The 17,507-nt window shown below is 38.5% G+C and overlaps 1 protein-coding gene across 1 annotated transcript in view; it reads left to right on the top strand.

The window, feature by feature from the left end:
• CWF19L2 (CWF19 like cell cycle control factor 2) overlaps positions 1 to 17,507 on the top strand; it is a 142,849-nt gene that overhangs the window by 75,406 nt on the left and 49,936 nt on the right. The window contains exons 11-12 of the mRNA XM_055306576.1: positions 5,030 to 5,143; positions 6,906 to 7,043. Of these exons, the coding sequence (XP_055162551.1) occupies positions 5,030 to 5,143; positions 6,906 to 7,043 (252 nt within the window). The remainder of the gene's footprint in view (positions 1 to 5,029; positions 5,144 to 6,905; positions 7,044 to 17,507) is intronic.

Genomic DNA, 17,507 nt, shown 5'->3' with positions numbered 1-17,507 from the left:
GCACAGTCTCAAAAGGACTTTAAGTATGTTTAGTAGCTTCAGTTCTGAGAACAGAATAATATTCTGAAAAATATATGAAACAATTGTAGATGTATATGAAGCATAATAATATCCTAGGAAATTTAGAGATGAAAAGTGGTAAATCCTAGGTAAGACTCAGATAAAGAAAGGATTTGATAAGTAAAAGAGACCTAAAAAGTACAAGCTAATATTTATTTATTACTCACTTTATTCCTAAACATTGTTTGAAATAACCTATATATATTAATTTGATCATGAAAATACCTTGTTATTTTGTTTATTTTTATAAATTAGGAAATCGAGGTAATTAAGTCATGTGCAGGGTTCTGAAAGGAGACAGGGTTGGCACGTGGTCATTCTGGCCCTGGGATTCACAATTGCATGCTGTGCGGTCTGTGGCATGGGCCAGGAGCTCGGTGCAGAAGAGAGAAGAGAAAACATATCAAAGAGTAGAAAATGAAATAGCTGAAATAGAAAACCAAAAGTAAGTAGAAATGATCAAAAAACTAAGAAAAGAATTAATAAAATAAATAAGCCTCTAGGAAGTCTGATCAAGTGGGAGGGGAGGCACCAATAAACAGTATTAAGAATTTAGAAAGGGAGACATAACTAAGGCTGCTTGGAGTCCATCTGGTACCATCACAGGCTTAGCAAAAGGTGCTTCCTTTGAGCATCTGTAGCCCTGTGAATAAATATACACATTAACAAATAGCCTTGAGCCAGGATACATGTCTTGGTGAATGGAAAGCAGCTCAGTGTTTAGTCCACTCACTGTATTGGCTGGGAACTTGTGAGTAGCAAATAATCTGCTCTCTGTGGACATAATTAGAGATACAGGAGAGATCGTTTAAAAATCATGCAACTCCTGTGAATTTTAATAACTGCCTAATTAATGAAATTTTAAAAGAAACATGTTTTATGGCCTTCAGTGATGACGGACTTGCAGAACACCAACTGGTGGGAAAATCTGAGCTAGTGGGGGAGTTTTCCTTTATTTACGAGATGCCACCAACGGCTTTCAAACAAACATTTAGAATTTTTAAATACCAGCTTTGAAGTAAAGTGATGTATTCTTTTTCCCTTTCCTTTTCTTTTTAATCAGTGTGTTACATCCAAATATTGCTGGAAGGCCTGTATGAAAGAAAGGCAATGTTTTGAGCCATTTTTGGACCTTCTCCACATGCTGGAGGCAGCCATATTTAGTTTCTGGCTGTTTCTTCTAGCTTGGTTGTTTCATGTATTTTTCTGTGTTGTCTAGCTTTTTAACCAGGTCAGGTTATACTGGTTTTCGTGGTGGCCATGGGGGCCATAAGTGGACATCTGGCCCATATTGACAAAATGAAAGGGCACCGGGTCCCATTCTGTTACCCTCCCTGTTAGAACTTGCATCTGTTTTTTATCTTTTTTTATTTTTTATTTTTATTTTTTTAAAAATTTATTCATGAGAGAGAGAGAGAGAGAGAGGCAGAGACATAGGCAGAGAGAGAAGCAGACTCCATGCAGGGAGCCCGATGTGGGACTTGATCCCAGCACTCCAGCACCCTGGGCCAAAGGCAGGCGCTAAACCGCTAAGACACCCAGGGATTACCCCCCCTTTTTAAAAAAAAAAAGATTTATTTATATTTATTTATTCATGAGAGACACAGAGAGAGGGGGAGAGAGAGAGAGAGAGAGAGGCAGAGACACAGGCAGAGGGAGAAGCAGGCTCCATGCAGGGAGCCCGATGCGGGACTCGATCCTGGGTCTCCAGGATCACACCCTGGGCCAAAGGCAGACACTAAACTGCGAGCCACCCAGGATACCCACTTGCATCTGTTTGTAATGTAATCAGGCAGTTGCAAGTTTTTATCTTGCTTGTTCTCAGGTAATAAAAGTAATCATTAAATGATTCTGAATTAGTTTTATCACCTGAAGAATAATATAGATCAAAGGTTGGCAGATTCTCTACAGACCAAATAGAAATATGTTAGGCTTTATGGGCTTTCCAGTATGTGTCATGGCAACTCCATTACATGGCTTTTAAGCTGTCGCAGAATGAAAGCAGCCACAGACCATATATACAAGAGTGAACGTGGCTCTGTTCCAGTAAAACATTATGGACACTAACATGAGAACTACATAATTTTTATTCGTAATGAAATATATTATTCTTTTGAATTTCTCTCACCCATTTAATAGGGTGAAAACCACTGTTAGCTTGTAGCACCAGCGACAGGCTGGATTTGGCCAGTGGGCCTCAGTTTGTTGATCCTGTTGTAGGTTCTTAAGTAAGCCCCACATTCTGTATTAATGTAACACCAAATATGGAAATAGCTCATATTTCTGTCTTGGGTACCCAGAGTGGGAACGCATGGTGTCCCTGGGCGTGTCCAAGAGACAGGGAGTAGAAAAGCACAGAGAAGAGGAGCATAGATGGAGTGCAGTAGGCAAGCAGTGGGACTAGAATTAATTTGTCCAAGGCACTCGTTTGTTAATTCTGTCTATCAGGCACCATTGTTTTTTGCTCCGTCCGGATACTGTAGGGACCACCTAATGCGTAGCTTGGTCTTTGGTCTGTAAAACTGGTAAAGACAGATAATTCTAAGTAGACAAATAGCTACTGAAAAGATTATGGTCTAGCAATACAGACGTGCCTAAAATTATTTAGGAAGTGAAATGGACAGTAATCTTAAAAAAACTGTGAACAGCTAGAGAAAAAGTGAATTTGAAGAAGGCCATAGTACTTGAATTTGAAGGGCTTACATAGTATGTTCAGGTGCTTGGCCTTTATCCCACTATCTAGAACAGTGATTTGCAGACTGTGCTGTAGGAGCAGAGTGCTTTTTGTTTTGTTTTTTTTTTTTGTTCTTTTGGATTTTCCAGCCTATCAGGGACTAATAGTTTTGTAAAGCACAATACAAATTATAGAAAAATGAAATAAAGATAGTCTAAAATATAGGTCCAGATTTTAATTTAGATTGAACCAGTATAAGATTACTCTTTGAGATTGTGATAAAAGTTTATAAACACTCAGTTTTTGTACTTAACTCATCAAGGACTGATAAATATATCATGGCTGGTAGTTCTCAGACTGGCATTGGTCTGTGGGCTACACTTTGAATGGTACTGGTTTCTCCTAGGTGATACGGGGTCCCTGCAAGTTTTTCAGCAAAGTGACACAATTACAGTTGTGTTGAGCAAAATGATTTTTTTTTGTCAATACTAGTGACAGGTTCAGGCTAGAAGGATGGAAACCAAGGAACCCTGGAATCATCAACACTTGGAGTGTAGCTCAAAATGGAGGAGAAAGTGAAGTTGACTCTCTTTATGCTGGTTAATTCATGTAGACAATAATTCTCTCAATAGGCTGCACACTTCTTGTAGGCAGGGACTAAATTCTTTTGGTAACTAGTACTTTTTAGAATATTTAATGAATGAATGAGTCAGAGAGAGATAAGGCAGAACTAGGAAAGAGTATTTAGAAAACTGAAATAAGAGTTTCAGGCTGAGAATGTAATAAACAGAATCAGATACTTTCAAATCAAGGAAGATGATAATTGATAAGTATGTATTAGAATTAGTAATTTGAAAGTCCTTAGGGAGATCCACTTTAGCAATTCGATAAACTTAGATAAAAAATAATGTGTTGCCCATCTCAGTTACCCAGTAAGAGAATGATGAAAGATACCCTTTAAAATATGATAGATACATCATTAATTAATGTTAGTTAATTGAAGAAGAAAAGTAGTGAAAATAACTTTACTATCTACTTAATATCATATGTGAATATAAGATCAATAATATGTAATTTTTTTCCTTCCATCTTAACAGGGGAACTAAATATTAAATGGACTTCACATCGATTTTTAATAATTGATTCTGATTTGAGAAAAAATTGAATTGTGAATAATCTGGCTTGGTCTTGTTTCAAACTACTTTTTAATAAAATAGTTATGTAATATTTCTTATGTGATCCTTTGTTAGAACCTTTCCAATAGGGCAGCCCGGGTGGCTCAGTGGTTTAGTGCCGCCTTTGGCCCAGGGCGTGGTCCAGGAGACCTGGGATCGAGCCCCTTGCATGGAGCTGCTCCTTGCATGGAGCCTGCTTCTCTCTCTCTGCCTGTCTCTCTGCCTCTCTCTCTCTCTCTCTCTCTCTCTCTCTCTCCTTTGTGTGTGTCTCTCATGAATAAATAAATAAAATCTTTAAAAAAAAAAAAAGTACCTTTCCAATAATGTTCATTTTCCTCATTTAATCTTCTGTACCATACCAGCCATGTATTTGGCCAAAAGTTTGTAGGAAAAAGATTATGGATTGAAAATAAGTGGGGTATAACTTCTAAAGAGTCAGAGAAGTGGAAAGCATTTTAGGGAAAGAATAGAAGTTGGGTCGAGCATTATTATAGCAGCTAATTTAGCAGGTTTGTTGTGTCATTTCATTGCTTTCATTTTCCTTTTTTCCTTTTCCTTTTCCTTTCTAGAGAGGCAGTATGTGTGCTTGAGCAGGGATAGGGGATGAGACAGAGAATCTCAAGCCTGACACAGGACTCAGTCTCATGACCCTGAGATCATGATCTGAGCTGAAATCAAGAGTTGGACACTTAACTCACTGAGCTACCTAGACACCCCTCATTTCTTTATTTCTTATAATCAGATTTTAGTAGCATCTTTAAATTGAAGAAACGTGCATTAAACAGGAGATTGGCTGCATAAATTATGGGCATTCCCATATAGTACTGGTATGAATATTGGTACTTAGTCATCTTTTAATATTGTCTAGATGGAAACGTTGTTTGAAGTTTGCTTCTATGATTGCTTCTTTTTTAAAAAATAATAAAATGAACTTTGAATCCTCCCCTGCTTTTCTCTGAAAAGATCACAATCATTTTACATTACATTGGGTAATGAAATTCCAAGAGACTGAGGATAATCTATATGGGAAAGCTAGAATCATTTTTATGCTTTTTTTTTGATTACTAAATATAAATATTCAGTACTCTTCACAGTAAGTTTAAATGTTATCTTTCCATAGAATGAAGACCAAGAAGTGATCCTGGTCAGAACAGATCAGTCTGGAAGAGTGTGGCCTGTGAATACACGAGGAAAACCTCTGGAACCTAAAGGAGGAAGAAGGAAGAGACAAATGGTATGTTTAACATAGTTCTTTGTTTATTAAATCAGAATTCCTCTCTCCCCCTTGGCTTTCTTTGCATCAGACTACTTCAGAATATTTTCCGTAATGTAGGTTTATAATACAAACATTAGAAGGTAGTAAATTATATTATTATTTTTATTTTGGGGTATATCCCTTTGTATTTTACAAAATGCGATCTGATTGAACTATGGTTTTCCAGTAACTGTGAATGTTGAATGTTTAAGGCAATTTTAATTTTGGGGAGCAGAGGGGCATAGGGAGAGAGAGAGAGAACTTAAGCAGGCTATACACTTAGAGCAGAGTCTGATGCGGGGCTTAGTCTCATGACCCTGAGGTCATAACCTGAGCTGAAATAAAAAATCATATGCCTAACTGCCTGAGTCATACAGGCACCCTGGCAGTTTTACTTTTGTGCACATTTTTTTTGCCATTATTTCCAACTTCTTTTACATATTTATCATAGCTCTTAGGGAAAATTCTTGTGTTAGCTAATTTGAGTCATGGTGATGGGGTATCAATACACAATAATGTCTTAATTATGTAGTTCCTGTGATCTTTTATAAACCTTATTTTCTTTTCCATCTTCTAGCTCTACCATTTTTAGTTCTCCCTTGAGGGTCTTGAGATGGTAAAAAATGTATTCTGTTTTCCTAAGTTAGATTTTTTTGTTTTAAATTTAAAATATCATACCAGTGTTGGTTGGGTCCAAAGATTGGTTCATTTGTTTTTTCAGTGTTGATTATTTGCCTCTTGAGTGCCTATACTGCCGGAGATAGTAATTTGTTCAGCAAATTCTAATGAAATGGGAGGAACTAGGGGTTTGAAGCAGAGATGTAGCAGGAGAATAGTGAAGTTTGAAATAATGAAAGGACAGAACTCGCCAGGCAGTCATCAGTGCATTGCCAGATGACGTCAGGCTTTTTGAGTCGCCTCTGACCGAGCAGTACTGGTATCAGGGTCAAGAGGGCAGACACTTTCGTTCGGGATTGAGGTTTGCCTGTTGAGTATAGTGAAAGGATAAGAGAGCCAGAAATTAAGGACGTGGAGCCTGAGAGTGATTGGAGTCCTGGAATAGAAGATTTAGTCTAGTGATTTCAGGAATAGTAATGTCGGGAAAAAGTATGGGAATGTGGTTCCGAAGATCTCGGAGGCTGAAGAGCAGGTTTTATTTGGAGAAGGAAATGTGAGAATAAGGGAATGTGAGGGAGACTTGACTTGAGAGGAAACAAATAGCACTTTTCTTTTCCACATGTAGGTATAGAACCAACTGATAGGAAAACCCAGGATTGATTTAGATGAGAATCAGAATGTTAGCTTTGTTTTTGATAGAGGTGTCTGACATGAGTTTGCTCATATTTCACCTCTGTCTTTGATGTGCTTACTTCATCTCTGAATGACTACAGATTTCCCTCCATGGTGGTAGGATTGTTACAACAAGAAGAACTACACAGGCACCCGGGAGAAGGGTAGAGATGGGAGAGAAGAAGGGATAGAGCATTTCTACCTTTTCCCCAAAACCCAGAAATCAGATAATGTTGTGCTTCCATCCCTGGGAAAGAGGAAAGTAATGGGGCAGAGACAGAAGTATTCTGTTGGAAGTCCCTCCCTAAGGAAGCACATAGAATAGGATAAGCTGAAGGGAGAGACTGTGATCTGGAGTGGGCTTTTTACATATAATGTCAGATTTACAGATGTTAACTAAAAATACTTCAAAGACCCATGTTTTCACTAAATAATGTTCATTTTCTCATAGGCTTCAACCCATGAAGAAAAAGAAAGGGTTAGATACTTTCATGATGATGATAATCTCAGCCTAAATGACTTAGTCAAGAATGAAAAGATGGGAACAGCAGAAAATCAAAATAAACTTTTTATGAGAATGGCATCTAAGGTAAGATATGTTCCTAGGATACCTTTCAATTGTTAGAAGCTGATTACTCCATCTAGCATGTTCTATTTTTCAGAGAGCTCATTCTTTTTGAACTTTATTTTATTAAACCAAATCCTTTCTAAGACCTATCAGGAACAGATATTTTGGAATTGATTGGGAAATACATACTTGGGATTTATTTTGTTTTTAAATATAGACTCTGGTTTAGTTTTTTTATGTATAGCATGACAGTGTTAACTGTGTATTTGATGTGCCATTTAAGGGAAGGTTTTGGGCCAGAGTTTAATGTCGGCAACAGGCTGCTAGTTAGGTGACCGGTGAGCTTTATCTTACTGTTCCTTCAGTTCTTTATAATTATACCACAAAGAGTATATTTAAAGTAACATTATGGATTACAGAGCAGGCATCTTGGAATAATCTTAAATCTATTTAAAACTTTGTATTTATATAGCATATTTGTATGAAAATATGTATTAGTACATCATTACGGTTAGCAGGATTAGTTTTTGTTTCAAATAGCATTCTTGGTTGCAGTCCTTTCCAAACATTACCCGAACGTTTTTTGTGAAAGAGACATATTTGAACTCAGCTGTGTAACGGGTTTGGCTCTGCTGGGGTTTCACTCAGCTTGCTGTCTAGATTTGCAGATCAGATTTTACTGGAGCACAGTGTCCACATTTGTTACATCTTGTCTGAGGTTGTTTTCGCCCTACAATAGCCGAGTTGATTGGTTGTGACGGAGACTTTTCAGCCCACAAAGCTGAAATATTTGGAATAATTCGCTCAAGCCTGCTTTGGGATAGCAGTGGTTGCTTTTCAGTGGTGGGAGTTTGAACTTGGTATCTGAGGTTCAGGAGGAAGACCTTTTATAGTATACATTTTTTTTAGACTTTTTTTTTTTTTTAAACTTTGTGAATATACTGCCTGGTGAAAAACTTCACTTAATGAAAACTAGAATAGAAACAACAAAGGTGTCTATGTGTGTATGTGTGTGTTGGGAGGAGTAAAACAAACTTGGGTTTAAATAGAAATGGTTATTCTTCCCATCACCAAGAGTTGTATGGGTTTAAATTTAGCCTGTAAGATCATTTTACTTCTATTTATTTAGAGGGAAAGACTAGAAGTGTCATAGGTTCTGGGAATTCAATGTAGAATGAAGGATGTATTTTTATGAAAGTTTCTTTTCAGAAACGGACAGACCATTTTATGTGGAACTCTGAATTATTTAGTTTTAGTTATCTGAGCATAGTCCATTCAGGTTGACACACCAGGTTAAAAAAATCTTGTTGTAAATTGTAATAATCGTTTATTACTTCACTGTTCATGGGACACCTAATTTGTGTGAGGTAGATACATTCTTGGTGCTCAGAGCAGGGAGCTGATAAAGTCAGCGTTCCTTCCCTCATGGAGCTTATATTTCTAGTGGAGAAGACAAAGTGAACACATGCTTGAATTAAAGTATTACATAACAAATACTATACAAAATGGAAAATGTTGCTGCAGGAAGTACAGTAAACTAGAAGGAGATAGGCTGGTGTTCTCAGTAGAGCGTTAAAGGAAGGTCTCTTTGTGGAGGTGATGTTTCTGCAGCCTGTGAACAGTCAGGGCGTGGTCCAGGTGAATATCGAGGGGAAGAATATTCATGCAGAAGAAGCAGCAAACACAAAGGATATGAAGTAGAGGTGAACTCGTAGAGTCTAGGAAGACAATAGGGTGACACCTGTGACTGGGAAAAACAGGAGAGGGAAAGGAGTAGAAGAAGAGGTGGGAGACGTAGCATGAGTCACATCTTTTAGGTCTTAACAGGCCAGTGTGAGAGCTTGTGGCTTTGCCTGAGTGATGGGTTGTAAGTGATGTTGAAGGTTTTGATTAGGACAGCGTCATGATCTGGCTTATGTTTTGTAGTTGTCCCACAATTCTTGTGTATCCTGTTGTGTTTTCTTCAGTGTTTGTTCTCTCTGCTTTTTGATTGTGGAAGTTCCTTTTGTTCTCTCCTCAGCCATGCCCAGTCTGCTCATAAACCCATTAGGAGCATTCTTCATGTTTGTTGTAGTGTTGATCTCTAGAAGTTCTTTCTGGTTCCTAGGCTTTCTATCTCTCTGAGCCAACGCTCCTGGCCTGTGTACTTCACCAGTGCTCCTAGTCATATTCTCCTGCCTGGTGGGGAAGAAATGGCTAGAGGGGGCTGGGGTTAGGCGCGTCCCTTGCCTCAGGTGGGCTAGGCTGTGATAGAACCCCCATGGGTGAAGCTGCAGTGAAATAGCTCCTCCTGAGGGCTGGCCTTGGAAAGAAGAAGAAAATGCTCTGGGGTCTATCAAAATGCTTCTCCTGCTGCTGGAAGCAGGAGAGTTTCTTCTGATCTTTACTTTGAGGACCTGGTGGAACGTCTAGAGGTACAACTCACAGAATTATGGGGGCTTTCCCAATGACTGGGTCCCCTGGAGTATTTAACTCTCAGACTTCCCCACTCTGTCCATGCTGAGCCTCCAGTGAGTTACAGTTTGGGTTTTCCTACCCGGGCACTGATTCCCACAGGACCATTGCTTTCCACACATGTAAGTTTGTGATTCTCTGTACCCACCTGTCTCCCTGGTTTTGAGGTGGCCACTTTCCTGGGAGATCAAAGAAGAATTGTTGATTTTTCATTTTTTTTCTTCTTTGTACTTGTTGTTGGGACAGAGTGGCAACTTCTCAGCTCTTTAAATGGCAGATTGGAACCTGTTGGTTTATCTTTGAGAGGATTTTTCTGGCAGCTCTTTTGAGAAGGTAATGTAGAAAGGCAGGATTGGAAATAGGGAGATCACTCTAGGAGGGTATTGCATTAATTCAGGTAGAGCCTTGGATTAGTGTGGTAAACTGCTGACAAGTGTTAGGATTTGGGGCAATGCTGATGCTGTTTATTGAAATAGAAAACCTTGTGGGGGACATATTTCACTGGAGGTAGGAGATTAAGAATGCTGTTGTGGACATGTGAAATGTGAAATGCCACCATTCACATGACGGTGGGAGTGACCACCATGGAGCTCTGGTAGATAGATGTATGGAGCTCTGTCATATAGACTTGGATTCTGTTAACATTTAAATATAATTAGGGGCACCTGAGTGGCTCAGTCAGTGAAGCATCTGCCTTTAGCTCAGGTCATGATGCAGGGTCTTGGGATCGAGCCCCACATCGGACTCCCTGCTCAGTAGAGTCTGCTTCTCCCTCTCCCTCTGCCCGTCTCTCAGCTCGGCTTTCTCTCTCTCTCTCTCTCTAATGAATAAATTAAAAATCTTTAAAAAATATATTTAAAGCCATGGAACTTGAGAAATCATAAATGGTGTGGGTCTGAAGACTGAGCTCTCCAGCACTGCTGGGAAGGGATAGAAAGGATTCAGCAGATGAGATTGAGAAGGTGCAGCCAATGAGGCAGAAGGAAGACGGAGGGTGTGGAGTTTCCGAAGTGAGAGAAGACAGGAAGGAGGTTGTGAATAACTGTCAGTTGCTTCTGAGAGGCTAAGGTCTTTGGAGATGGACAGTGACTGTTAAATTTGGCACTGCAGAGGTTTCTGGTGACTCTGTTAAGTGTGGTTTCCTTGGTCCAATAAGGAGGAAAGTGTGATAATGGTGGGTTCATGAGCGAGTGTGGGGCGGTCAGTGAGGAGCTGGCCCTACAGAGGGCTGTGTGCCACCACTGTCATGCCAGGAGGAGAGGCGGGAGTCTGTATAGAGGCGGGACATTCGTAGATGTGGTGGTAGAGACATGAACTAGTGCTTATTGCTTCTCTTAGCTTGGTGAAATGGGGGCAGGGATCAGGAAGGGACTTAGACAGCCAAACCTGAATATTTGTGCAGGTTCTACCAGCTTTAACTGCACAAATATTTCAGGTTTGGCTGTCTAAGTCCCTTCCTGATCCCTGCCCCCCTCCAGTTCACAGCTGGCCCAGACCTCTGTAGCTATGCCAGCCTAGACCCCTGTGACTGACCCCTCCCACCTTGTGCAGGTTTGTGGTTAATCCCTTTGGGTGTGCATTTGCACACTGCCAGCCTGACACCTGTCACTAGACTCCACTTCCATACTCAGGCCTCAGAAGAGACTGTGTAGCTATAGGAGAATGTGACAGTGGCCTGGGTCCCTACAGCTGCCTCTGGGCCTGGATCAGGTTCTGCCTTCTGTCACTGCCCTGTGGCAATCTGCTCCCCTGCAGTTAGACTCACTAACTGTACACTTGCACACATCCTCCTTGACCCCCATCAATGGCATCTGCTGCCATGTACCCACAGCAGGACCCAACAGCGATTGCAGTACTTGCCAAAAGCCATGCCCCTGTAGTGAACCCCTACCCTTGCTGCCTGCTCTGGGTCCCATCACTACATGTAGGATTGCAGCCACTACACAAGCACCTGCAGCTGACTCCCATATCTGAGTGTAGGCTGCTGGCTCTGGTGACTACCGCTCTGAGTTCTAGCCCCTGGCCATGATCTGCTGCTGAGGACCCCAGCAGCCCCTGCAGCCTCTGTGGACCCCCTGCAGCACCTGCCAAGGATCACACAGTTGTTGATGCCATGATCCCCAGGGACTAGAGTCACCACAGTCCCTCAGACTTGTTGCCATCACATACCCTCACACTGGACACCCCCTACTTCTAGACCTGAGGTCACTGCATGTTCCAGAATGCTCCTATGTGCAGATGGACACTTTCCCTTACTGATGTCCATAAAGTCTAGAAGAGAGGACTGCTTTTTAAGTGCACAGACATCTACACAAGGTTATAGGGATCATAAGTAATGAGAACAATGTGATGCCAACAAAGGAATACAGTAAATATCTAGTAACCAGCCTCAAAGAAGATACAGGCATTACCTGATGAAGAATTCAAAATAATTGCCTTAAAGATGCTCAGAGAACTCTGAGAACACTAATAAGCAATTTAATGATATCAGGAAAACCATAGAAGAACAAAATAGGAAGTTCAACAAAGAAACAGACACAAAAATAAGCCAAGCAGTAATTTGTAGCTGAAGAATATGAGTGAATTAAAAAATTTAATAAAGACCTTCACCAGCAGACTAGACCAAAGAGAAGAAGCTATGAGCTCAAAGAGAAATCATTTGAAATCATCCAATCAGAGAAGCAAAAAGAAAAAGAATGAAAAGGAATAAAGAAAACCTATGGATCTTATGGAACACCATTAACAAAAGTAATCTGTGCATCGATGGATTCCCCAAGGAGAAGAGAGAAAGGGATAGAAAGCTTATTAAAAGAAATAATCACTGAGAATTTCCCAAACCTGGGGAGAGATTTGGGCATCTGAGTTTGAAACTAATAGATCATCCCAAAATTTCATTCTAAAATTATCTTTTCCAAGACACAAAACCTAAATTGAAGAAAAAAAATGTTTTAAAAGCAACAAGAGAAAAAAGTTATCTCCTACAAGGGAATGCCTTTAAGCCTTGCAGTGAATTTCTCAGGAGAGACCTTTCAGGTCAGGAGTGAATGGGATGATATATTAAAAGAGCTGAAAGAAGGAAACTGCCAGCCAAGAATATTTTACCCAGCAAAACTGTCCTTCAGAAGTGAGGCAAGATAAAAAGTTTCCTAGGCAAATAAAACCTGAGAGAGCTTGTCACCACTAGTCCTGCCTTATAGGAAAGGCTGCTAAATAGTGACATGAAAACATAGGAAAATGTCCAACACACTAGGAGAGGTAAGAATAGAGTCAGATTCAGAATACTTCACTACTGTCATTTGGTGGTGTGTTAACCACTTAACTCTAGTGTAAAAGTTGAAGGACAAAGTGTTAAAAACAGCTGTAGCTGTATTAATTTGTCAGTAGATACACAATATAAAAAGTCAAGTGTGACATCAAAAACATCAACTGCAGGGGTTGTGGAATAAAAGGGTAGAGTTTTTCTTTGAGATAGAAGTTGTTATCAGTTTAAAATGGACTTATACCTGTAAAGTGTTTCAAGTAGGCCTTAGGGAAACCATGAACTGAAGCCTGTACTGGAAGTGATGAAGGGAACCAAAGTATACCACTGTGGAAAAATGATCTTTTCACAAAGGAAGACAGCAAGAGCAGAGGAAAGGGAAAAGGAACTGCCAAAGAGCCAACACCCATTCACAGGATGATCATACTAAGCTCTTACCAATCAACAGTTACTGTAAATATAATGGGTTAGATGCTCCTATAAGAAGGTGTAGAGTGGCTGAATGGATAAAGAATCAGACTCAACTATATGCTTCCTATGAGAGAGTCACAGTAGACAACCATAGATAGATTCAAAGGGAAGGTATGGGAAAAAATATTCCATGCAAATGGGAACCCAAAGAAGCAGGGTTAGCTATACTTAGGTCACACAAAATACACTTGAAGTAAAAAATTATAACTAGAGACAAGTAAGGTCATTATGTAATGATAAAGGAGTCACCTCATCAAGAGGAAATAATAATTGTAAATATACATGCACCCAACATTAAAGCACCTAAATATATCAAGCAAATTACAGATCTGAAGAGAGTGATAGGCAGCAGTATGCTAATATTAGAGGATGCCATTCAGTATCTCACTTTCATCAGTGAACAGATCAGACAAAAAAAAAAAACAGTAAGGAAACTTACTGGACTTGAAGTACACTTTAAACTAAATGGACCTAATGGACATATACAGAATATTTCATCCAACAACAACAGAGTACATTTTCTTCTCAAGCACACATGGAATACTTTCCAGAATGGAGCATATGTTGTTAGATCACAAAATTTAGCCTTAGCAAATTGAAAAATATGGAAATCATGCCAACTTTTGAGACCACAGTGATGTGAAACTAGAAATCAGTAACAAGATAAAAACTAGAAAATTCATAGATATGTGAAAATGAACCAATGTACTCCTGAACAACAAATGGATCAAAGAGAAGTCAAAAGGGAAATAAAAAACTATATTGAAACAAGTGGTAGTCTAAGCAGAACATACCAAAAACTTATGGGATGTAGCATAAACAGTGCTGAGAAGGGAGTTTATAGTATTGAACATCTACAGTTAGAAAAAAATAAAGATCAGAAATAAATAACTTAGCTTTTACACTTCAAGGAACTAGTAGAAGAAAGGAAGGAGCTAACAAAGATCAGAGCAGAAGTAAATGAAATAGAGAATAGGAAACATACAAAAGATCAGGGAAACTAGGAATTGGGATTTTTTGAAAAGATGAACATAATTGACAAACTGTTAGCTATACTTAAGAAAAAAGAGAAGGAACTCAAGTAAAATTAAAAGGAAAGAGGAGACACTTCAGCCGATACTACAGAAATACAAAAGATCATAAATCCAAGCCTGCTATGAACAATTATATGCCAGAAAATTGGACAACCTAGATGAAATGGATAAATTCCTAGAAATAAGCAACCTACCGTGTCCAAATCATGAAGAAATAGGAAATCTGAACAGATCAATAACAAGTAAAGAGATTGATTCAGTAATCAGAAACCTCTCAACACAGAGAAGCCAGGGACCAGAAAGAAACGGAAAAAGTAAAACTGTCTCTATTTGCAGATCACATGGCATTAAACATGGAAAACCCTAAAGATTCTACCAAAAATGTGTTAAAGCTAATCAACAAATTCAGTGAAGTTTTAGGATATAAAATCAACATACAAAATCAATTGCATTTTATACATTAATAACAAACTATCACAAAAATCATTTTATACATTTCAACATTCTTTCATGATAAAAACTCTTAAGAAATTGGCTATAGAAGGAACATATGCCTCAACATAATAAAGATCATATATGAGAAACCCACAGCCAACTTCATACTTATCAGTGAGAAGTTGGAAATGTTCCTTCTAAGATCAGGAATAAGGCAAGAATGCTTACTCCCTGCACTCCTATTTGACATGGTAGTGGCAATCCTAGCGAGAACAGTCAAGAAAAAGAAATAAAAGGCATCTAAATACGAAAGGAAGAATTAAAGTTTTCTCCACTAATGATGTGAACATGTATTTAAAAAATTCTAAAGACTCCTCTAAAAAACTGTAAAAAAATAATTCAGTAAAATTTCAGGATGCAAACTCAGCATGCAAAAGTTAGTTGCGTTTGTATAAGCTAACAATGAACTGCCTGAAAAAGAAATAAAACAATTTTGTTTACAATAGCATGAAGAGCAATGTACTTAGGGATAAATTTAACCAAGGAAGTAAAAGATATGTACAGCGAAAACTATAAGATATTGATGGAGGAAATTAAAGACAGAAATAGGTATCCCTGGTGAGTGGATTGGAACAGTTAATGTTAAAATTTCCAAACTGCCCAAAACCATCTATGGATTTAGTATGCTCTCTATCAAAAGCCTATTGCCATTTTCCATAGAACTTGTAAAACCAGTTGTAAGATTTGTATGATATCACCGAAGACCCCAAGTACCAAAGCAATTTTGAGAAAGTAGAAAGTTAAAGTTTGAACTTCCTCGGTTAAAACTGTATTACAAAGCTATAGTAATTAAAACAGTATGGCGCCAATTTAAAAAGAGACACAGACCAATGGAACAGAATTGAGAACCTAGAAATAAACTCTCACTTGGTATGATCAATTTGTATTTGACAAGGAAGCCAGAACACTCAATGGGGAAGGATAATCTCTTCAACAAATGGTGCTAAGAAAACTGGATGTCCACATGCAAAAGAATGAAATTGGACATTGCTTTTGCTTTTTTCACAAAAATTAACTTGAAATGAATTAAGGGGATAAATGTTAAGACTCAAACCATAAAACTCCTGGAAGAAAACACAGGGAGAAAAAAGCTCCTTGACATAGGTCTTGGCAATGATTTTTTCAGATGTGACAAACCAACAGCACAAGTAAGAACAAAAAATTAGCAAGTGGAACTGCATCAAACTAAAAAGCTTCTGCAGAGCAATAGGAAAAACAAAATGAAAAGGCAGCCAACGGAATGGGAGATAATATTTGTAAACCATCTCTCTGATGAGGGGTTAATTAATATCCAAAATCTAAAAAGAGTTCATACAGCTCAATAGGCAAAACCCAAACAATCCAATTAAAAATGGATGGAGGACTTGAATAGACAGATTTTTTCTAAAGACATTTGAATATCTGAAAAATACACGAAAAGATGCTCAGCATCACTCATCGTCAGGGAAATGCAAATCAAAACTACAGTGAGATACCATCTTATACCTGTTGGAATGGCTGTTATTGAAAAGAGAAGAGATACATGTTGTGATGAGCACCAGATGTTGTATGTAAATGATGAATCACTAAATCCTACACCTGGAACTAATATTATATTGTATGTTAACTAAATGGAATTTAAATAAAAAGTTGAAAAAAAAAGAAAATAGAAGAGATAATGAATGTTGGTGAGGATGTGGAGAAAAAGGAACCCAGGTACACTGTGGATGGGAATGCAAACTAGTGCAGCCACTGTGGAGAAGTATGGAGGTTCCTCAAAAAATTAAAAATAGAACTACCCTTCTTTTCATCAAGAAACACAAAAGCTTATCTGTGTGTCTTCTTTAATTAATTGAAAGACATTAATCCAGGATAGAGATTGGCCAATATTTTTCTGTAAAGGACCAGATAATAAATATTTTCAGCTTCCTGTTGCAACTACCTGCTCTGCGGTCATGGTGCAGGAAACAGCTGTAGGTGATGTGGCTCTAGTCCAACAAAGCTTTATTTACAAAAACAAGTGACTGGCCTGATTTGGCTTATGATTTGGCCATGGCTTGTCAGTCACTGGTCTAGAATATCTAAATGATAAATATATTTTTTCATGGCAAATTACTTTGAATTTGGGTACTTCCCATACTTAGTAATTATCCTGAAAATAGATCTTAAAAGGCCCTGGGAGAAGTAACCCTTCAGGAATGGTTGGCATAGGTCAAGATCTTGTATTATTTGTTTATTCATCTATAAATATTAATTGATCACATTCATTGTGTGAGGTATTCTATTGGAAATACACTGCACATTAGGAAGACATGATCCCTGCCATTAGAGAGTTCAGAGGCTAGTGAGGAAAAAGAAGCTTTCAGTAAATAAGTATGAGAATTTAATTAGGTAATTATAGATGTGTAAATTACTGTGAAAGACCAGTGGAAAGTCTTTTGAAAGAAATACCAGGGTATTGTAACCTAAATTGGGAAGACAGAAAGTATTTCAGGTTGGATAGCAATTTTGATACTACTTCTGGTCAGTATTCAGTCCTACCCTACTGTATACATATATTTTTTTTTTACCGTCCATCCAGTTTTTGTAATTCTGAAATTCAGATTATATTCACTTTCTTTTGTATTTTTTAAAAATATTTTATTTACTTATTCATGAGAGACACGGAGAGAGAGAGAGAGGCAGAGACACAGTGGCAGAGGGAAAAGCAGGCTCCATGCAGGGAGCCTGATGTGGGTGGGACTTGATCCCCGGACTCCAGGATCATGCCCTGGGCAGGCACTTAACGACTAA

Source organism: Nyctereutes procyonoides, unplaced genomic scaffold (genome assembly GCF_905146905.1).
Source record: "Nyctereutes procyonoides isolate TBG_1078 unplaced genomic scaffold, NYPRO_anot_genome, whole genome shotgun sequence".
Taxonomy (NCBI): domain Eukaryota; kingdom Metazoa; phylum Chordata; class Mammalia; order Carnivora; family Canidae; genus Nyctereutes; species Nyctereutes procyonoides.
This window is presented reverse-complemented; position numbering and strand designations above follow the sequence as displayed.